The following is a 23,524-nucleotide window of genomic DNA, read 5'->3' on the forward strand; positions in this document are numbered from 1 at the left end:
TAAAGACAGAATTGTGCAAACTCTTTTTCTCTGTGCCAGTAATGGGAGGCTCCCTCTAATAAATGGACGATAAAGGCTACTTATCTAAAGTGCTTTGAGCGCAAGAAAGAGAGCTGTCTTCAGCACTGCACTGAGTGTCTACTTTTTGCTGCTTACATGAGCTTGGGCATTTCCTTACCATTTGGTGAGTATCTATACCCATTTCAGCTGTAGAAAAGTAATTAATATGGCACAATTCAGTATTAATTGAGGGTCTGTTGTTGCTACTTATATATTTATTTGAAATGAAACTGTTACCTTGTTTCTTTGTGCATGATGAACTGCTTGCTGTTACTATGAGAGGTTTGAAAAAACAACTACAAAACAATACTTCTCTGTTGCCTGAGGCCCTTGAACCAGAACCAACTATTCCATATCCATGGAATATCTTATTTTGGAAATGGGTTTTTATTTATAAAAAGTTCCCAGAAAAAGCAATGGCCAAATACTAATTTTTGTGTTTCTCTTTCAATTGGATGGAAATTTAAAAGTTATCTTTTCTGTACATTGTCAGTTAATTTAAAGCTATCATTGTGATGCTTAGTTTTATGTTATTATAACATATAATTCCATTGTAATTTAAACTAAAAAATTGCTACCATTAATTAAAAGGATCTGTAATTTAAATGTTGAATACTGTGAGAGCCAATAAAACTTGATTTTTCCAAAGTTCTGTAAGGAAATAAAAATTATAATTTACTTAGAAAATTTACCATTTGATATAAAATGAATGCATATAGATTTGTAAGGTAAGGAATAAAGGGGTTATTTTGTTACTGATAACCAGCTCTCAAAATCACAGCTTTCTGTTGAAGAACTATTATAACTAGATGTGTGTGCTTGTGTGTGTAAGTATGCAGAAAAGCAGAGAAAAGAAAAATAACTTCTTAAAATACCATTCATATTCCAATAAATTTGTATATCTTTATATATGACATTGTGTGGTCTATACATATATATTCTAAATATATATTTATATATTGATATATATTTACAGGGCATAGATAAGAAGCACATAATCTTACTTTTGTAGGGGGGAAGGAAATATGTATTGTTAATTACTAAATTGAACAATTCATAAAGATACCCATTCTGAGCAAGTTTCTGCTCTATTCTGTGCTAGCCTTAAGAAATAAACATTATTGATTCAAGTGAGCTGTCTAAGTCAGCAAAAGTAAACTGAAGTGAAAACTTCAGGGTATCAGTGAATACACACATTAAGAAGGTTGTACTTATACACAACATGACTGTACTTTCTCTGAAATTTCCTCTACGTGTATAGAAGCCTGTAGAACAGGTTTTGTTAATGGCGTTTTGTGGGCTTTTTCTTTTCTCCCTGCCTGTTGACCTATGTATATGAAGCAGATCAGCAGGTCTCTAGACTTTTCCTGAACCCATTCTTAACTTCAAGACAAATTTACCTTACATAATTTCCCACTCAGTCCTTAGATGTATAGAAAATTTAAATTTCAGCTTGGCAATCTTCAGAAAAAAATATTTTTAATTAACAATGATACCATTTCTTAATCTCACAGGAATATAAATATAGAATAATTTATACTTGTTTATAAAATGTATTGCAGTTCATGTATGAGTAGGTGGTTAGGAATTTGGAGTTCATTTTCTTTGAGAAACAATATATCAAGTGGCTGCCAGGCTTTATTGTAGCCTAGGAATATATTTTAGTCATACTATAGAAAACCCATTGTTACTTGAGAAATACTAGAAAATCAAATCTAGTGGTGAATCTAAATATAAGTGTTCTACTATTGAGCTATATTCCCAGGTCAATCATAGTTTTTAAAAAATATTTAATTATGTTTATTAAGTAGTTGTGGGGGTTTCAATTTCAGATGATTTCAATGCATCTTCATCAATGTCACTCTTTCCATTGTTCTCCTCCATCTTTCCTCATCCCATCAATTTACATGGTTCAATTTTTATATAATGTACACTGAATATAATGACTGTATTTGCTTACCCATCCTTCACCATTTCTTTGCCTCCTCCCCATTGCCCTCCTCCAGAACATGGTTCAGTTTCCTGGTATTCATTTTGTTAATAGATCATTGGCTGTTCACTTGAATGAATTAAGGCAAATCTGTAGCTATAACAAATGTGTGTTTGTGTGTGTGTGTGTGTGTGTGTATGGCTAACCAACACATTCCCTTAATAAGGAAGAATGTGTTAGCATGTCTATATTGGCATGCCTGTTTGTTAGGATCATATTTAGTATTGCCTTGGTAATTAAAATAATGAGCTTAAACTGAAATCTTTACTGTCTGCAAATGAGATAATATAGTTTCTAGTTTTGTGACATATAGCTTAAATTGCCAGCATGAATTTCTAACTTGGAATTTCCCATCCAGAATAAGTGAATCAACCATGTATGTCTATAGGATGAGAAATCACTTCAACTAGCTCACTTTCATTCCTACTCTCCCATAGTTAATGTTTTGGTGGTTGACAGTTGATGGGCACTGGTATGATATAATTTTATTTCCCACTATACCAATAAACTTTGTCTTAATACTAATGACTGTCTCTAATCAATTTTAATATTATAGATAATGTGTGTGTGTACTTAGAGGAAACATTGGGAAAACCCTGCATTATGAGCTTCTCTCTCTCTCTCTCTCTCTCTCTCTCTCTCTGTCATGCCAATAAGGAGTTCAAACTAAAGTATGTTGTCCTTTTTTTTTTTTTTTCATTCAAGGCTGGTACTCTACCACCTTAGCCACAGCTACATTCTTTTTGGTGGTTAATTGGAGATAGTCTCATTGACCTTCCTGCCCAGGCTGGCTCTGAACTTGATCCTCAGATCTCAGCCTTCTGAGTAGCTAGGATTACAGAAGCAAACTACCAGCTATGTTAGGTTCTTAGACTACAAATATGTTAGTAGATACTATATCTTCTTAACTTCTTATTCATTCTGCTTTAAAATTTATTTCAGTATTATTAGGCATTAGAATTACTTTTAAGGGAAATGGGTTCCTCTTTAAAAAAAAGAGTTTTTATTTTGATGTAAAAGTCTCACCAAAGACTTCCAGATAAATAAGGATACATACATAAAAAGGCCTCTTGGGCTGTGAATGTGGCTTAGTGGTACAGTGCTTGTCTATCATGCATGAAGTCCTGGGTTTGGTTCCTGAGTACCACATAAACAGAAAAAGCCAAAAGTGGTGCTGTGGCTCAAGTGGTAGTGTGCTAGCCTTGAGCAAAAGAAGCTCAGGGACAATGCCCAAGCCCTAAGTTCAAGTCCCAGGACTTGCCAAAAAAAAAAAAAAAGGCCTCTTATAAGTTTATTTCTGTGTAATGTGTACAATTTTAGAAAATATCTCTCCCTCAAACTCTGCTAATAAAGCAAAACTTATAAAAGGAAAGTCATTCTTAATCATTTTGAATGGAGAAAAATGATTATCAGTGAAAAATCATTAATATTTATTATTATTGTTTTACCTGTGTCTTTTGGTTTCCAAACTCAAAATTCAGTTGGGACTTATAATTATATTTATATTTAAGATGTATCCTTAAAACTGGAAAAATTGAGCCAGGCATGGTGGCTCAATCCTGTAATTCTAGCTTCTTGGGAGGCAGAGATCTGGACATAACAATTTGAGGCCAGACTAGGCATAAAATTTCTAGATATTCCTGTCTCAACTAATGGCTGGGTACTGTACCACATGCCTGTCATCCCTAGCAATACAGGGAAGCAAAAATAGGAGCTCACATCCCAGACCACCCTAGACCTAAAACAAGATCTTACCTTGAAAATAACCAGTGCAGAAAATGGCTACAGGCATGGCTTAAGTTGTTGAGCACTAGTCTAGCCGGTATGAGACCTTGAGTTCAATTCTTAGAACCACCCAATGAACAGAAAATTTGAAAGAAGATGCTAGGTTTGCACACTTCAGCATATATAATTGCTTTGTAAGAGATTTCATCTTATAACATATATAATTATATACTGTATGATTTATTATTTCTGGGAAAACAATTATTATGATTTGGGTTGAGGGATTTCTTGTATATAGTAAATATAGTACAACTTCAAGATGGACTTTTTTGTTTTAGTATCAGACCTGGGGCTTGAACTGAGGGCCTGTGTACTGCACTTGACCTTTTTCTCAATGCTAGTGCTCTAGCATTTGAGCCACAAGCTCCACTTTGGGCTTTTTGGGGGTAGTTCATTGGAATCTCCAGAGATTTGAACCATGACCGATCCCAGCCTCCTAAGAAGCTAGCATTACAGGTGCAAGCTGCAAGCACCCAGCTAAATTTTGTTTTGTTTTTGTTTTTATGTGTAGTGATAGGTGTGATTTAATTTGTTGGCATGAGAAAAGGGACTTGTGCTTTTAGTTTAAATAAACAAGCTATAAGACAGAATTTTGGAAATGTTCCTGTCTCATTGTTGACTGTAAAAGAAATGTATGTGAAGGAAAAGAAAGTTGATTCTTTGAGTTAATTTTCTTGCAGTCACTGAATAATTTGGCTTATATGTTCTTTTTAGATTACCCAAGGAAATGTTGAGGTAGCTCATGACTTCATAGAGAAATTTCCCATTCCTTTAAGTTTCCTAGGGAAATCTTTGAAGTGAAAACTATTTTTAGACAGCACAGTGAGAAGTTAAACATACTACTCAGACACCAACAGACAGACATTTATTCCCCTTCGAAATATTTTAACTAGGATAACAAGGGTATTTAATACTCTGTGTACCCCCTTTCCAAGCATTCCTCTCCATTTCATTTGCTTGCTTGACTGACTTTGAACCATCCTCAATGGTGCTCACACACACATTAGGAATATGAAGTCTTTTACTGTATATATCAGAAAAAGAGGGGCTGGGAAGGTGGCTCAGTGGTAGAGCGCTTGCCTTGCATGCATGAGGCCCTGGGTTCGGTTCCTCAGCACCACATAAGCAAAAAGAAAAAAGCTGGAAGTGGCGCTGTGGCTCAAGTGGTAAAGTGCTAGCCTTGAGCTGAAGAGCTGAGGGACAGCACCCAGGCCCAGAGTTCAGGCCCCACGACTGGACCCAAAAGAAAAAAGAAAAAGAAAAGAAAAAGAAATGCTGCCAGATTCTACTACAAAAGCAACAGTCTGGGTTCCCTGGAAGCAGAGTAAATAATCTTTCTTGGCTTTCTCTCTAGAATCTTAGCCAACTATTACTCTTTATGAAACTTCATAGCCAAAGAAATCATATTTGCCCAGTGCTCTGAGAAGGCATGATGATCAGATAATCCATAGTTTGAACTTTAAGAAAAAACAGTTACTTGTTTATTCATTTAAAATACCATATAGAAAAAAGGTTTGCTGCATGATCAATTAAAGTTATGAAGAAATAGAAAATTTTAATGAAGAAGAAACTTAAATATCCATGAATTATGTTATCCAGAAGCAATCACTATTAACTTAATTTTTTTTCTGTGCATTTTTGTGTGCTTGTATTTTTGTATGTTCTTCATTTTTTGTGACATCATTTGGACACATTTTTATAGGTGCTATATATGGTTCCATTAAATATCAGAAACAGTTGTGGGTCCTATTGTAACTTTAGGTGTCATTGAAGAAGGAGGAGGAGGAGGAGGAGGAGGAGGAGGAGGAGGAGGAGGAGGAGGAGGAGGAGGAGGAGGAGGAGGAGGAGGAGGAGGAGGAGGAGGAGGAGGAGGGGAGGAGGAGGAGGAGGAGGAGAAGGGGAGGAGGAGGAGGAGGAGGAGGAGGAGGAGGAGGAGGAGGAGGAGGAGGAGGAAGAAGAGGAGGAGGAGGAAGAGGAAGAAGAAGAAGAATAAGTAGAAGTAGTGGAGGATATTGGTTTGAAGCCAATAATAACCAGCAAAAAGCCAGGCTGGAGGCACAGCTCAGATAGGAGAGGACTAGTGGAGTGAGCAAGCAGGCTGAATATATATTGTGAGGCCCTGAATTCAAACCCCTAGACGGGGCGGGGGGGGGGGGTAGGAAGCTGCCTATTAGTGTGAAGTACTTTTATCTGTATGTATTAACTTGTACATTTTTTTTCAAAAGTTAAGAAAACTTGTGACATATGCTAATAGTATATCAAATGACTGTGTCACAGTTTTATTCATTACCCTCTTAGAGACATTTAGGCTCTTCTGTATTTTTCACTGTTATAATAAACATTGCAATAAACATTTTCCACATAAATTTATGTAAGTTATAGAAAACTGGGATAACAACAAAAGCCTTATTTAATTTTCCTAGGATAGACTGTCTATAAAGTGTATTTACTCCTAAGTCAGTATGAACATTTTCACATTCTAGAACTGTTTGGCTAAATTATTGTCCAATTTATATTCTTACTAGTAAGAAATGAGAGACCTGGTATTTTGCCATCAAATTTCAGTTTTGTCAAAACAGCAACAAAACATTTGCTGTTTTATTGATTCATTTTTCACACTTTTATTTGTATCAAGGGGGGTTCATTTTCATTAGTCCATAATATATGAATACGGTGTGCCCTATGTGAAAAATGAACTATGCAACTTGTGGCCAGGGACAGGAGGGGGAAAGTGAAGGAAAGGGTGACACTGTCCAAAAAGAAATGTACTCATAGCCTTGTACTGGTGGCTCATACCTGTAATCCTAGCTCCTCAGGAGACTGAGATCTAAGGAGGATCACAGTTTAAAGCCAGCCTAGGCAGGAGACTTTAATAACCACCAGAAAACTGGAAGTGGAGTTGTATGGAAAAGCTTAGGGAAAGTGCCCAGGCCCTGAGTTTAAGCCCCATAACTGTCAAGAAAAAAAAATGTACTTATTACCAAACTTATGAAACAGTAACTAACCCCTTTGTACAACTCCTTAAAAATAACAATAAAATCTTGGGCAGAAAAATCCTGAAGACTCTTATCTCTGATTAAACCAGCGCAATGCTAGACTGGAAGCATGGCACTAGCTATGAACTAAAGAGCTGAACAAGTATTTGAAGCTCTACATTTAAGCTGTACTACTAATACACATGAAAAAAAATGTTTGAGCCTGTCATTGGAACTGTATCAAACCAGGAATTTTAGGAGTAAATGACATTTTAATAATACTCAAACTTTCTACTTAAGAATGGAAATGTTGAAATCACTGCTGTGAAAAAGCTCATATACAAATATGAAAGCTGACAAACAAAAGACTATTACAATAGTGTTAGTAATAGTAAAAATTAAAAACAACTAAAACCTGGAGAATAGGTAAAATTGTGGTATACACGTTCATTAGCACGTTTTACCACAGGCAATCTCAGGGGTTACTTATCTCAGTTTTACGCTTAGCTGGTACATTGTTCTGTATTTCTTTTTAAAATATTTTGTCATTATTTAACCACTTAAGTCATTCTACACTTGATATTTTATTTGATTAAATATTAGAATGAATTAACTGATTGTATTTTAAGTTATTTGGCTTAAAATATCAGACAAAATTCTTCTGTTGAAGAATTTATTATTTTTAATCTGCAGTGATTGAATCATGCTAATTAACATACCTGTTCCCTCATTGTCTATCATTATGGTAAGACATAGAATACATTGCTATTGACTGCAGTTGTTCTGCTAGACAATACATCTCAAAACCTATTCTTCCTGTCTATCTGAAACCTGACACCCTTCTGTCAGCAGTTCCTCTTTCCTTCTCCTCTCAGCTGCCCAACCTCTGGTAACATCATCCTTCTTTCTACTTGTATGAGCTCAACTGTTTATAGACTACTTGTCTTTATGTACCTGGCTTATTTCACTTAGCATAATGCCCTTTAGGTTCATCCATGTTGTCACAAACAACAGTATTTTCTCCCTCTTTAAGGCTAAATAGCATCCCTTTATGTATATGTGCCATTATATATATGTACTGATGGATATTTAGAGTGAGTATTATGAATAATGCTGCCTTGAGAGTAAGAATGCAGCTATCCCTGCAGTGTATTGATTTCAGCTCCTTCAGATGCCTATCCTGAAGTGGGATTACTGGATTTTGGGCAGTTTTACTTTTAATTTTTTTTTTTTTTTTTTTTTTTTTTCTGTCGTGGGGCTTGAACTCTGGGCCTGGGCGTTGTCCCTTAGCTCTTCAGCTCAATGCGAGCGCTCTACCACTTGAGCTACAGCGCCACTTCCGGTTTTCTGGTGGTTTTATTGGAGATAGGAGTCTCACGGTCTCTCCTGCCCGGGCTGGCTTTGAACCGAGATCCTCAGATCTCAGCCTCCTGAGTAGCTAGTATTACAGGCGTGAGCCACCAGCGCCCGGCTACTTTTAATTTTTTGAAGACCCACTATACTATTTTTTTTTTTTGCCTCCCACCCCGCTATACTACTTTTTATAATGGGTGTACTAACATATCTCCACCAAGAATATATACCAATTCCATTTTTTCCACATCCTCACCAACACTTGTTGCCTTTCATCTTTTTAATTTTGATTTTCTTGGGTCACAACCCATTTGGGAGCCAATGAGCATAACCCAAACAGTGAAACACTGGCCATGCCGGTCTCATGTTCCTCCACTTGTGTTGGGTGGGATAGGAAGTAGGCACACAGATGTGTCACCAGAAGAAACAGGGATCGAATAGCTCCAGAGATTTTCTTCTTTTCCCTGTATTCTCTGATTCCATTATTTGTACTTCTAGCACTATTATTTCAATCCTTCTTTTCTTAGCGATTTTTGAAAGGTTTCCTCTTTAATTTCTTTAGTGTAGTCTTGTTTATTTTTATTCCCATGAGTGAATTATAATTGTAGATTCTCACCCTCCCACATGTCCTGCCAACACTATAAAGGCTTCCTTTCAAAAACTGTTTCTGATTTCCAGCATTAATTTTGTTAAGCTCTTTGTGGGCTTGATTCCATCTCATTTTTTGTTAAATTTTTGGCAAAATATATGTAATCTATTCACACATAAATGATATGTTAGCTAGAGATTTAATTATGATGTTATAGTTTGTAGACTTCCTCATTATATTGTGGCATTTAATTGTATAAAGCCCAAAGGGGACTTGGTCTTTGTTTCTGTTGTTGTTTAAAGTCATTTTGTTGGAATGTGCTTGAAAGAGGAATATTTGTTTCTTTTAAAAGCCAGAACACATACTGAATTCTGCATTGAATCCTTAATCTTAATTAGAAAAATCCTTTACATGGTCAAGTTTTAATCTTTTTTTCTGTTTAAGCTATTATATCTTTGTATTGGTGTGCATCTTGCTTCATATTCCTTGTTCTTCTCTCCCCTACCCCACTCTTCTTTTCATATATATTCTTCATGCTTCTATAATACCTATACAGCAATCATGATGTACATTTTTCACGCTGAGGATCTGACCCAGGGCCTCATACATGCTAGGCAAGCAGTCAATCACTGAGCTACATCTCCAGCCATAGGAAATGTGCGTGCGTGCGTGTGTGTGTGTGTGTGTGTGTGTGTGTGTGTGTGTGTGTGTGTATTTTTTTCCTGTTGTGGGGCTTGAACTCTGGGCCTTGGTGCTGTCCTTCAGCTTTTCAGCTCAGCTCAAGGCAAGCACTCTACCACTTGAGCCACAGTGCCATTCTGGTTTTCTGGTGGTTAAGTGGAGATAAGAATTTCACAGACTTTTCTGCCCAGGCTGGCTTTGAACCATGATCATCAGATCTCAGCCTCCTGAATAGCTAGGATTATAGACGTGAGCCATCGGCGCCCTGCTGTAAATATTTTTTGAATGCATAACTGCAATAGCCCTCACTCAATTTTCTGGGGTATTATTTCTGCTGTATGTAGATTTGGGATTGCTCTGCCGCATTTGGGGCATGTGGGTATACATGTACATATCTGTATTTTTTTGTATATGTTGCTTTTATAAAGTTCTCTTTTTGTCAGAGTCTCAGAGTCTCCATACCCACAGCGTAGCAGGGCATGTGTTTCCTTAGAACATTTAATTTGTTGCTTATTCTATTCATTTACTCCTGAAAGTGGAAAAGTGCAGAAGGACCAGTGTCAATCTGTTAACATTTTGTGTGGTAGGCCTGTGTCAGTACTAGTGCTGGGGCAGGTTGAAGTGGGTGGCCTTAGCACTTTGCAGTGCCTAGAAGGCATTCATCATAGTCAGTCTGTTGAACTAACGGGGCATATCTGCATTGCTGAAATATAAGCACATTATGTTCTTTCTGGAATCCTCAATTCCTTTTGTCTCCATCTTAAGCATTATATCTTTAGCAGTGATAGATGCTAGGTATTAAAGATGGATATAAGAGTGTGATGAATAACCCAGAGCTCATGTTAGATGGCCTATCCCATTTCAAAATCTGATGTTCTATCTTACTTTAAGAACCCTTCATTTTACAAAGAAAAATGACACATGGGCAAGAGTGCTAACTTCTGAATCTAGTCTCTCCAACAAGACTAGAAGGGTGCCTAAGTATCTTTATTTTTTGTGATTCTGGGGACTAAACCTAGGGCCTCATGGATATGTGACAGATGCTGCCACTGACCCACACCACTAGTCTGAGCTTTAGTGTCCAGTATTTGTGTAGCACGTGGGTCTGAGTGCAGTTCACCAGATGTACATAGAGTTACCAAGAATAAGAGTAGTACCCTAAGTTGGTGGGTGATAGGAGAAGTATTGTCTGAGTGTGGAGTGGTGCTAGGCATTGTCAGGGCAGGGCAGGCAGGAAAATTTTGCATTAATTTGCTGGGCTTTGGGGGCTAGAGCTGTAATGTTTGAGAGTGTGTTTTGATTCCTCAATGTGTGGGTTCTAAAATTAATAATGATCTTATGGAAATTTAAACATTATTCAATGAATTTTATTTTATAATTATTATAATAAATGCCACATTTAAAGTATTTTCAAAAAGGATTCTATATTAAGAAACATTATATGAGATTAGCTGTTACATGTTGCCACTAAAATGTTTAGTTTTTCCATTTAATAAGCACCAAAGAGTAGGTATCACGGGTTGTTTTTTTTTTGTTTTTCGGTCCACAATTCCATTCTTAATACTAAGCAAGGTGATTGTGTATAGTGCTTATGTAGGTTACTTATCCAATGAAAAAAATGAACACAACAAATTGAGACATAATGAGTCAGAAAATGCCAGCTAACCACTATGTTGATGTTACCATGGAAATCCTGAAGACATTTGTAATTGCAGCAAATTGGCAGTAGAATTAGATTGATGCAATAAAAACAAGGCAGACCAAAGCAGACCAAGCAATATAAGTCACATCATACATATATATGTATATTTGCATGTACATACATATAAGTGCATGCACACATGTACATACATGTATGTGTGTATATATATTTTCAATATCAAGGGAGTATTTAGGTGAAATTCCTCCAGTTAATATTTTTCTTTGGTGTGGTAATAATACATAGAAAAAGAAAACAATTACACATTCTTAAAATTCTTTTTTTTCCCCCTACCATCCCCTCCCTCCCTCCCTTCCCCGATTAAAATTCTTTTTAAAATTCTGTTTCAGTGACAAATATCTGAACATTGAATATTAAACATTCAGAATAAATTTATATTTTTTAAAGTAATTATAAGAAAGTGCCAGTGCCAGTGGCACATGCCTCTGGCTGAGGTCTGGAAATGGCCATTTGGCGCCAACTTGGCTTGAAAGTCCATGAGACTCTGATCTCCAATTAACCACCAAAATCTAAAAGTGGAGCTGTAGCTCAAAGTAGTAGATTGCTAGCCTTGAGCACAGAAGCTCGGGGACAGAGCCCAGGTCTTGTGTTCAATGATGTTCAAGGACCAGCACCAATAAATTAAATAGATAGGCAGATAGATAGATAGATAGATAGATAGATAGATAGATAGGTAGGTAGGTAGGTAGGTAGGTAGGTAGGTAGGTAGGTAGGTAGGTAGGTAGATAGATAGATAGATAGATAGATAGATAGATAGATAGATAGATAGATAGATAGGTAGGTAGGTAGGTAGGTAGGTAGGTAGGTAGGTAGATAGATAGATAGATAGATAGATAGATAGATAGATAGATAGATAGATAGATAATATAGATACTATAGTGATCCCTCGCCTATTGCAGGAGTTACGTCCCAGAGACCCTGGAGATAGGTGAAAATCTGCGAAGTAGCTGTGTTAGATAATCATTCTTCACTATATCATAGTTCACTTATTGCTACTTCGCGGATTTTCACCCTAGTGGGGTCTCTGGAACGTAGCTCCTGCAATAAGTGAGAGACTGCTATTTACGTGTTAAAAAAAAAAAAAAAAAAACGCAATACAGTGAAGCTGCAGTCAGTGGATGCAGTATAGTGAGGGACAACTGTAATTGACTAAAGGACTGAAAAACTAGAATACTTAATATGGGGGGATATCTCAATGACTAACTTTCTCTTTAATGAAATTATTTAATTATGTTCTGGAACTTTTTGTAATAGTAGCTAAGCAATAGGGAATACCTTACTTGTACAATTCCCTATATAAGGGGCTCCACAGACCTTTAATCCTCATAATAGCCCTAAGTGGAATATGTTATCCTCCCCATTGACAGATAAGAACAGTCTTAAAGAGGTCACATGAAGTGCTCAGATCACATAGGTAGCAAGCAGCAGATTACATAGGTAGCTAGCAACAGATCCCGAAAATTGTAAAAAAACAAAACAAAACAAAACAAAAAAAACATATCACTGCATCTGACTATCCAGTTACCTTTAAATGTACTTTACTGTTACTGATACTTTAGTTCTACTTAATAAAGATTACTACAGAAAATCAGCACGCCTTTATAATTTCATTCACGAGGTTTATAAAAACAAGGCTCAACGTTCATCCAAAATTATTTGTGTGTATTTTTTATCTTCAAGTGTTCCGTCAATTTTTTGACAGCTTAGAGACTGATTGTTTCCTTACTGTGATTTTAAACTTTTCTTGGGCTGAGAGTAGACAACTCCCCTCATAATACCCTCCCTACATTGGGGCATCCCTACTAAAGCAGGAAATGTTTTGTTGTTGTTGTTGTTGTTGTTTTGGGTCCGGTCATGGGGCCTAAACTCTGGGCCTGGGCGCTCTCCCTCAGCTCTTCAGCTCAAGGCTAGCGCTCTACCACTTGAGCCATAGCGCCACTTCCGGCTTTTTTCTTTGTGCTTATGTGGTGCTGAGGAATCAAACCCAGGGCCTCTGGCATGCAAGGCAAGCACTCTACCACTGAGCCACCTTCCCAGCCCCAGGAAATGGTTTTTAAAGTTCTCTGTTTCATCATCACAATTCACAATTTTAGTTTCTATTTCAAGATAGACAGATGGATAGACAGATCAAGATAGACAGACAGACAGACTAGATAGATAGATAGATAGATAGATAGATGATAGATAGATAGATAGATAGATTTCATTATACACACAAATCCCATTGGAACCCTTGAACACAAACAACAAATACTGATTTTGTTACTTGGAGGAATATATTGGTAGTTTTCAGATACAACAGAAAGGCTTGGGCTATAGATTTTAGAAACAGATTAGAATCTAGGGGATGAGGGATTTGCTATCATACTCCAGGTTTTAATACAGGACTGTCTGGTTAGGGTGCTTCTGTGAATTGATATATGCATTTGGGTATAATGTTTTTTCTTCATTGATCATCATTAATAAGAAATGAGCTGGGCAATTTGGCTTATGCCTGTAATTCTAGCTACTAAGGAGGTGGAGATGAGAAGTATCACTGATTCTAGTTTGGACAAAAAATTAGCAAGACCAACAAAAAAAAAAACTGGGTATGGTAAACATGCTTGTCACAGGTAGGCTAGAAGTATAGATAGGACAATTGTGGTCCAGGCTATTCCAGTAAAATTGTTTGAGACCCTATGTAAAAAATACTAAAGCAAAAGAGGCTTTAACTAGTAGGGCACCAGCCTAGTAAGCACAAAGTCCCTGAGTTTAAACTCCAGTGCCGCCAAAAAATAAAGAAGGAAAATATTGGGGAAAAATATACTTTAAAATTTGCAAATACTAAGGTATTGGTAAAAAAAAATCCACTGATTAGATATTGGTAAAAATGGTGTATTTATATATTAACATACCATATTCTTACTAAAATATTATAATAGATGTAATCATACCTGTAGAATGATATTCAGGATATAAAAAGTAGAGAAATGTTATCAAATATTATGTTTAATATTATTCTAGTTCTGTTTAAATATACATTGAAACTAGTGGCTTTCATTTCTGAATGCTTGAGTTCTATTACATCATATTTCTATAATATATGAGATATATTTTACTAATAAATGTACATTTTTTACTAGCTAGAGCCTTCTATTACAAGATTTTTGCCATCATATTTTATTAAAGCAATACCAGTAATTTAGCTTTCTCTGCTCTGTGTAATCTTTCTAATAACTAGAATACTTCTTTCTCCACTCTCTTCACCCTCCACTATAGCATTGAGGATACAAGAGATTTTTTTCATTCATGATTATAGACAACTGAATATTTGAAGAGTAAATAATGGACAGATACAAATTAATTTTACATTGCAGTTTTAAAATTACCATGGAGTACCATGTGATACATATTTAAATATTGTTTTATTACTGTTTTATTTTATTTTAATTCTGTTTTATTACTATGTTTTACTATTGCTGTTATTATTATTACTCTTTTTATTCTAAACAGTATTTAGTCTCTGAAATAGTTCTTTTCTCATTCTTGCATAATCCTTGTGCTTCTATTGTTGTAAGTTTAAACTCTTGAGTAAAAACTTTTAGGTAAAGACTTTAAAATATCTTTCTTAAAGATTTAATACATATTTAACTTTGGCATAAACTTGAAATTCATTATCATTTGATCGTTTTTGAATTATTGAACTAATGTTATTTTTAAAACCCATATTATGGTGATTTAAGTATTTTAAGAATTAAAATTATGATTTTTGTTGGTTTGTTCATTTTTAGCATTCCATATTGGAAGAAGAGATTTTTATACATGAAAAATGCCTTTGTTTAGTAAATCACACAAAAATCCAGCAGAAATTGTGAAAATTCTGAAAGACAACATGGCCATTTTGGAAAAACAAGAAAAAAAGACAGAAAAGGTATGAGCTAAGACAAAAACATTGTTGAAAAACATTTATTTTAAGGCCAAAGCACGATAAAAAAAAAAAAAAAAAAAAAAAAAAAAAAACGCTTAATGGAGGATCCCAAGCAAGACTGTGTGTGATAGGCACATAGGGTTCTAAGAAGAACATTTAGATTGGCTTCAGGTTTTTATGCACTTAATTGTTCATTCTGCTGTGTTGAACTCGGTTCCCTAGTGAGCATCTGGCCTATGCTGGATCACTGTGGAATTTAAAGATCTCAGGGGTTGTACTAGTGTATCATGTTACACTGAAATAAAAGAGGAAAAAGCCTTAGTTAAAAATTGGCAGATAGATTGTAATACAGTGCAACCTTAGTTTTTCTATAAACAACTTAGGCTATGCTATGATCCAACATGCCTATAATACAAATACCTGTGAGTTCATCATAATTTTCTATCCTCGTGTATAATACAATTTAAATTCTATAAGGGATGCAAAATACCTTAATTTTAACATTCTCTATAATATTGCGCCAAATATTGACCCAGAATAGAAATTTAAATGACCCTCATAATTTTGGGTCTGGTAAGGACTGCATTTCATAACAGGACCACATGGAGTAGCAAAACGATTTATCTCATGGCTCAGACTAGAAAAGATAGGGAACCCATAGTCCCCTTCAAGGGTATATCCCCAATAACTAGAAGAGACTTCCCATTTCTTAAAGTTTCTACTGCTTTACAGAAGCACCAAAGCTGAGGACTAAGCCTTTATTGAGGAATCTTTTTGAGGGATCTTTAAGATCCAAACTATAGCGATGTCATGAAATTCACAAAAGTATTTACATCTTAGGATGTAGCGAAAATATTCTGAGAGATGGTCACAAAGAGGTTTGCTTCATAACTCTCAGCTCTCTATATATTTAAAGTACCTTCTGTGGCTATACCAACAGTAATACAATAATCTTCGTAGACTCGGGGTATGATTCAAGTGGTAGAATGTCTGCCTCCTAAGTTCCAGGTCCTAAGTTCAAACCCAAATAATGCCCTCCTTCCCGTGGGGTGCGGGGGGGGGGGGAGCGGAGACAATCTTTTATCCCTTAATAAGTTAAAGATTGCTTCCATTCAGGCCATAAAAATATCTAGATTTTTTTTTCTTTTTTGTTAGTATCAAGGTTTGAACTCTGGGTCTTGTGCTTGCTGGACCTGCCTGCTCAGCTAGCACTCTCCCACTTGACAGAAAATTCATTTTTAAAAGTAATGTCTTGCTGTTATTTTAATGTTACTTGCCTTTTTATGCTCATCCCCTTTTACATTTATTATTACTGTAGTTAAAAGTAATAACATTATAATTCTTTAAAAATAGTAAAGCAAATTGTTAGCTAAATTAGTCTGCTTTCCAGTGTTACCTGTATAATTCACATAACATATGAAGACCCATTGAAAGTATAGTTTTTAGTATATTCCCAATGTTGTACAACCAGTATCACATTTTCATTGCTCTAAAGAAAACATGCACCATTAACTGTCATTCTCATATTCCCTCCTCTAGGGCTTAATACCTATTCATCTTTCTTGCTTCTGTGAATTTATTAGTCTTTAAATGTAATTGAATTATTTTAAATTTCATAAATACAAAAAGTCAGTTACATTTGAGGAATACACAAACTGACAAAATTTACAAGTTTTTACAACTTGTGCATTTATATCTGACCAGTTAAAGATCATGAGAATAGGGATTTGTTGAAAAACCTTAACATAATACTGTAAATAATGACTAGTAAGTCTTCAAGTCAGACTGTGTTTAATTTTTAGGAGTAAAGTTAATATATATTGTTTATTTCTACTTGTTATTAGCAAAATTAGACTATAATATGGTTTAAGGAAAAATTACTTCAGTTATGTTGGCTAAGAAGAAATATTATAGATCTATTTACATAAATTTTAGTAATATTTCCTTAAATAAAAAAGTAGTGCCCACTAATAGTTTGTTTATAACTATGAAATGGTCTTTGATTACAAATAAATTGGGCCCAAGAGATGGTTTTTTTTTTTGTTGACTTGTTTATGGCAGGAAATTGCTATTCTTTTTAACTGTTAGCATATTTTCTGATCACTAGGCTTCAGAAGAAGTGTCAAAAGCACTGCAAGCAATGAAGGAAATTCTGTGTGGTACAAATGACAAGGAGCCCCCAACAGAGGCAGTGGCTCAACTGGCACAAGAACTCTACAACAGTGGGCTGCTGGTGACACTGATAGCTGACCTGCAGCTCATAGACTTTGAGGTGAAAGACAACTGTTCTCTTTAAAAAATGATTGCTAGTCATACGTTATATTTAAAAGACATTATATTTGCACTCTCATCGTTATTTAAGGGTATATTTTAATTAAGTTTGTGCAACTAGATAGTAGCTAGATTAATTACTACTACTAATAATAATAGACAGCATTGGCTGAGTGTTTCATATAATACCAGGTACAGTTTTTTTTTGTTTGTTTGTTTTTGTTTTTTGTTGGTTGTAGGCCTGCGTGCAGTCCCTCAGCTCTTCAGTTCAAAGCTAGTGCTCTCCCACTTGAGCCACAGTGCCACTTCCAGCTTTTCCTGTTTATGTGGTGCTAAGGAATTGAATCCAGGGCCTCATGCATGCGAGGCAAGCACTCTACCACTGAGCCACCCTCCCAGCCCCCAATACAGTTTTGAATGCAACTTACTTAGTTCTTAAAGCTGCATAAGGTTTTAAATAATCTTATTATCCCCCATCTTATAGATAAAGAACCTAAAGTTCCAACACATTAAGTAACTGGCTGTTGTAATTCAAACACTGCATCTAGTAAGCTAGTTATTTTTATTAAAATACTATGATTTGAAAAGTCTGTTAAATGTGATACAGAATGTTTATCTCATTTGGGCAGCAATTAAAACAAGTTTACTTAGTTAAATAAATACAACAAGTATAGAAATATAAGGGTGAATGGGTGTAGGCATTTTATTAATTTAACTTTTAACAGTGAGTGATAATGCAATGAAAAAGATATCCATAGGTAAGTTGACATACTCACTGTGTAGATGATAGATGTCTCAGTTTCTCTTTTGGTTTTTTTCAGGTAAGTATTCAAATCTTCACAGAGTCTCAGAGACAGATGAGATATGCAGATTTCTCAAGTTAATTGCTTTTAGTTTTATTCACTGAGCAAGTAGAAGGAAAACTAATTAGTGTGATTATAGTGATTAGACTGAGGTAAGGTTAGGGCTCTGGGGATCTATGGAAATACTAGTCCAGGGCTTCCTGGCAGATAAGATAGGGGAGGAGATTTGGCTGTGGTGATGGAGGAGAAATTCAGAGGAGACTATGGGTGAACACACAGTCCTGTATTCTGCCTGGAAGCAAGATCGGGGAGAACCTGAAGGGCTCAGGTGTCAACTCACACTTCCTTTCACATACACCAGCTATCTTTTCCTCCCTTTTGCTGACTATTTCTTTATCTATAACATTGTCTACCTATAGTCCTTTTCCTCTTGCTTAGTTTTTATCTCTTTGTTTCCACACCACTGTGTGGATCCCTCTCATCTTTTTTATAAACTGGATATATGTGGAATTAAGATATACTCTTATTTTAAGCATTTATATACTTTATGCTTCTTTTATTTAGTTTAAAATCAGGTATTATGAACATTTGTAGGAGTTGTGTCATAGTGGAAAATCACTTGGTATTGGAACTATTGATGGGAATCTGGCTTTTACTATTTGCTAGTCATAACTTAACCATTCAAGCCTAAGTTTTCTCATCTTCAAAAGAATAATATGAATTCACAGCTTTCTTTTACTTTTACTAAATAAGAACAGTACAAATATATCCTGTACTATATAAGAAGATATATATTTTCATTTTCTCCTCTTTCCTCAGCTAAATAATACAAGTGGGTTTGGTTACAACACTGGATTTTGTTATATGTGTGTGTGTCAGTATTAGGGCTTGAACTTGGGGCCTGGATGCTGTCCCTTAGCTTTTTTGCTCATGGTTGACACTCTACCACTTTAGCCATTACTGTACTTCCAGGTTTTTGCTGATTAATTGGAGACAGGCATCTCATGGACTTTTCTACCCAGGCTGGCTTTGATCTGAGATCCTCAGTTCTTAGCCTCCTGAGTAGCTAATATTATAGGCATGAACTACCAGTGGCCATCTTATAACTCTGTATTTTTATGTTTGCTTTACATTTAGTTGGACAGTGACCATGAATATGAAAAATGGTCCCTACTGTTGGATTATGATCCTATTTCTATAGATTTACTACTGTCTCGCACATTCTCCTAAGAATAACCATATATTAGACTATTGCCAACATTGATTCCTTTGTTCACCTGACTTAGTTTCTGAGATTAACCAAGTTCACAGTTGGTTATTGGAAGGAAGACCAAGGAAGCAACAATAGCTTACTTGCAAAAATGTGTTGTGTATCTCTGTGAGTTGGAGACAAAGGTGTTCAGCTACTGGGAGCAACTTTCCTTCCAACACCAAAGTATCCAGAAGTGGAGTTGTGGCTCAAGTGGCACAGCACTGTCTTTGAGCAAAAGAGCCAAGGATGAGCATGAGAGCCTGAGTTCAAGCCCCAGTATCTGCATACATACATGCACGCACACACACACGCACACACACACACAATTGTAAGACCAAAACATCCATATAAACTAATAATGGCTTGATAAAAATTTTCTTACCTTCAAAATTTATTCTAGACACATAGTTCATCATCCCATGTCTTGATTCTTTGGTAGTACTAGGAATACCCTTCTGTCTGAGTACCTTGACAACTAGGACTGACTGTGTTTCCCATACCTGGTTGCATGCAAGTTAGTTGGTAGGTAGGTAGGTAGAATGTAGGAATAAGAATGAGAGATCAAAGCATAGGATAAGGAATTGGATTAAAAGAAAGTATCTTAAGACACATCAATGAGCCATTTTTCTTAAGGAATTTGTATATTGTTTAGAAGACTGTGTAGACTACTCTGAATCACTTTAATAAGTGATACAATTGGGCTCCTTTGAAGAGAACAAGAGTCATTTGACTAACATTTCTGATATGCTTTTATAACTAGGAAGAAAAGTTATTATTATTTTAGGGATGGATGGCTGCAGTTCTTGCCAGATAACTTAGGAAAATAGAACAAACATTCCTAATGGAAGGGGAAAAAAAACCCTTGCTGGGTTTTTTGTCAGACTCTCCAGACAGTGTCTGAAAGAAAAAGGCTTAGATTCCTTTTGCAGGGTAAAGTAACAGAAATGTGAGAAATGTCTTTCCTGAGAAAGAATGATGAAGTAGGAAGTAGGAGAGAGATTAGAGAAAGGTTTGGAGCAGGGAAAGGATACAAGGAAGGAGATCAGGAGAAAGATAATCAACAAGACTGTGCAACTTTTAATACAGTGACATAAAACTCATCCTGAATCAAAATTCATCTGTATGAGCTGTGTTTACCTTTTATCCTTCAGCCTTTTTTAGGGGCACTATGTGTTAATAGTACATATTGAATGAAGGAGGCTAGCAACTTTTCTATGCTTGGGAAAAACAGCATGTTGAAGAGATAAAACAGACAAACAAGATCATTAGTAGAGATTGAAAGTCTGTGGTTGCTGGGGTTTGGAGACTAGAACCTATGGTTCGGCAGTAGTGACTAACTTAGGAATCTGTGTGATAAATCCATCTATGAAGAATCCACAGGAGGACTGGGAAGGTGGCTCAGTGGTAGAATGCTTGCCTTGCATGCATGAGACCCTTTGTTCGATTCCTCAGCACCACATAAGCAGAAAATCCAGAAGTAGTGCTGTGGCTCAAGTAGTAGAACCCTAGCCTTGAGCTGCAGAGCTGAGGGACAGTGCCCAGGCCCAGAGTTCAGGCCCCACAACCGACAAAAGAAAAAGAAAAGAAAGAAGAATCCACAGGAGTCAGTGGTGCAGGCCTGTAAGCCTAGCTACTATTGAGCCTCAGAGGTGAGGATCACCTTGAGACTCTTATCTCCAATTAAACATGGAAGTGGAACAAGCTCAAGAGGTAGAGCACTGGCCCTGAGTGAAAAATCTAAGGGACAGGGCCCAGGCCCTGAGTTCAAGCTCCAATACCAGTACAAAAAAAGAGAGTGGTCTGGTGGGGTAGAGACAATGCTAGAGGATCCTACTTGTATGACTAATGGCTGGTTAAAGCAGATCTTTAAGTCTAAAATAAATCGCACTGCTTAGCCATAAATTTGTATCTAATCCTTTAAGCTTTAAGTTTGTTGACAAACTTAATCATGTCAATATATTATAAGTTGGGGAAAAAAAGAAACAATGAAAAAGACTTATGGAAGAAACGGCATGGCTTCTGATTTTGTGGGCTCAGTATCAAACCAAGGGCGGTGTCTTCTGTAGTTTGGCCACTATTCAAGACAGGTCTTTAGATTCCTTGATGTTTCTAAACACAAAGTGTGTGAGATCAAGGGATTAATAAATGTAAAACTGTAAGAGGCCATGCTTGTACTTTAAAGGTAAGCATGCCTTGCAAAACTAGAGTGGATACAAAGTCCACTATTGCAGCTACAGAAAATAGCTCAAAGAAGCAGAAATCCCTGTGATGATAGCTTTAAATGGTGACTTGCTGTTGTTAGTCTAGAACAGATTCCCACACAAGAGTGTGTAAGAAAATTTTATTCTAATCAAGAATGAAAATGAACACTCAGAAAAAAAAGTACTCTGGGGCTGGGAAGGTAGCTCAGTGGTAGAGTGCTTGCCTTGCATGCCTCAGGCCCTGGGTTCGATTCCTCAGCATCACATAAGCAGAAAAAGCTGGAAGTGGCACTATGGCTCAAGTGGTAGAGCGCTAGCCTTGAGCTGAAGAGCTGAGGGACAGCGCCCAGATCCAGAGTTCAGGCCCCACGACCGGACCAAAAAAAAAAAAAAGAAAAAAAAGTACTCTGAAATGGCATCCCAGGAGGCTTATTTTTTTTTAGCTTACATTAGTTACATATTTCATTGTTTCATTTCCTACATGTTTACAGTATATTCCAATTAGACTTACCCTCTCTATTACTGTACGTTTCCCCCTTCCCAAAACAATTGAAACTATGAAAACTGAACAAGGACACCTATTGAAATTGTTATAGGAGTCTGTTTCTATAGATAAAAAGAACAAAAAGGTTAGAGCAAACCAGTGGTTACAGTTGCACTTGTTGACAAGAACATTATTCATGGTTGTTGCTCATATACATTATATATTTCAAGAAAGATACAGTGATATGCAGGAATTTGGCATTCTCCAGGCTATTTATTACTCTAATAAAGTCACCTCTCTATAAGAAAATACAATGGAACCATTACAAGTTAAAATTAATCAGATTTTCAGACTTAAGAATCTCATGAGGCCATGACTGCTTTCCCTGGTATAACTCCCCGACATGATAGTTTGTAGACCCCAGAAACTTTATAGCTTCAATGTGTTGGGAAAAAAAAAATCACTGCCTGATTAGCTTCCCATTAAGCTATTCAATAGTTCTCTTGAAGCCGGGTGCCAATGGCTCATGCCTGTAATCCTAGCTACTCAGGAGGCTGAGATCTGAGGATCTTGGTTCAAAGCCAGCCCAGGCAGGAAAGTATGTGAAACTCTTATCTCCAATAAACCACCAGAAAAACCGGAAGTGGCGCTGTGGCTCAAGTAGGTAGAGTGCTAGCCTTGAGCTGAAGAGCTGAGGGACAGGGCCCAGGTCCAGAGTTCAAGCCCCACAACTGACAACAACAGCAAAATAGTTCTCTTGAGATTTAAAATGTTTTTGTCCTCTAAAACCCTTTTCTTTTCATCTCTAATTAAAGTAGCCTTTCATTTTTTGTTTTATTACTATAAATATGAGACCAGCTGGGAGTCAGTGGCTCATGCCTGTAATCCTCGCTATTCAGGAGGCCGAGATCTGAGGATCACGGTTCAAAGCCAGACTAGGCAAGAAAGTCCATGAGACTCTTACCTCCAATAAACCACTTAAAAAACCAGAAGTGGTGCTGTGGCTCACGTTGGTAGAGGGCTCGCTTTGAGCTAAAGAACTGAGGGACAGCACCCAGGCCCAGAGTTCAAGCCCCATGACCAACAACAACAAAAAAAAAGATGAGACCAAAATTATAAAATCTTAGGAAGTGGCGCTGTAGCTCAAGTAGTAGAGCGCTTGCCTTGAGCTGAAGAGCTGAGGGACAGTGCCCAGGCCCAGAGTTCAAGCCCCACGGCCGACCAAAAAAAAAAAAAAGAAAAAAAAGAAAAACAAAATTATAAAATCTTAGATATAAACTTTCATTTAGCAATTTGAAATGTTATATGCATAGGTCATTGATTGTGTTGTTTAGACAAATAGTGCACAATCTCAACTAGGGAAATACTATACCGTAAATGGAATCTTATGTTATAGTTATCCTATCACCTTTTAAAACTAATGATGTCAAGCTTCAAGAGTGTACTACATAAT

The 23,524-nt window shown here is 36.4% G+C and overlaps 1 protein-coding gene across 2 annotated transcripts in view; it reads left to right on the forward strand.

The window, feature by feature from the left end:
• Cab39l (calcium binding protein 39 like) overlaps positions 1–23,524 on the forward strand; it is a 105,331-nt gene that overhangs the window by 34,671 nt on the left and 47,136 nt on the right. The window contains exons 4-6 of one of the 2 annotated variants that reach the window (XM_070000177.1): positions 40–184; positions 14,924–15,063; positions 17,168–17,332. In XM_070000177.1, coding sequence (XP_069856278.1) covers positions 14,962–15,063; positions 17,168–17,332 — 267 coding nt within the window. In that variant the 5' untranslated portion in view covers positions 40–184; positions 14,924–14,961. The remainder of the gene's footprint in view (positions 1–39; positions 185–14,923; positions 15,064–17,167; positions 17,333–23,524) is intronic. The other variant, XM_070000176.1, reaches the window with a different exon arrangement.

Source organism: Dipodomys merriami, unplaced genomic scaffold, assembly GCF_024711535.1.
Source record: "Dipodomys merriami isolate MVZ:Mamm:240054 unplaced genomic scaffold, mDipMer1.0.p SCAF_56, whole genome shotgun sequence".
NCBI lineage: Eukaryota > Metazoa > Chordata > Mammalia > Rodentia > Heteromyidae > Dipodomys > Dipodomys merriami.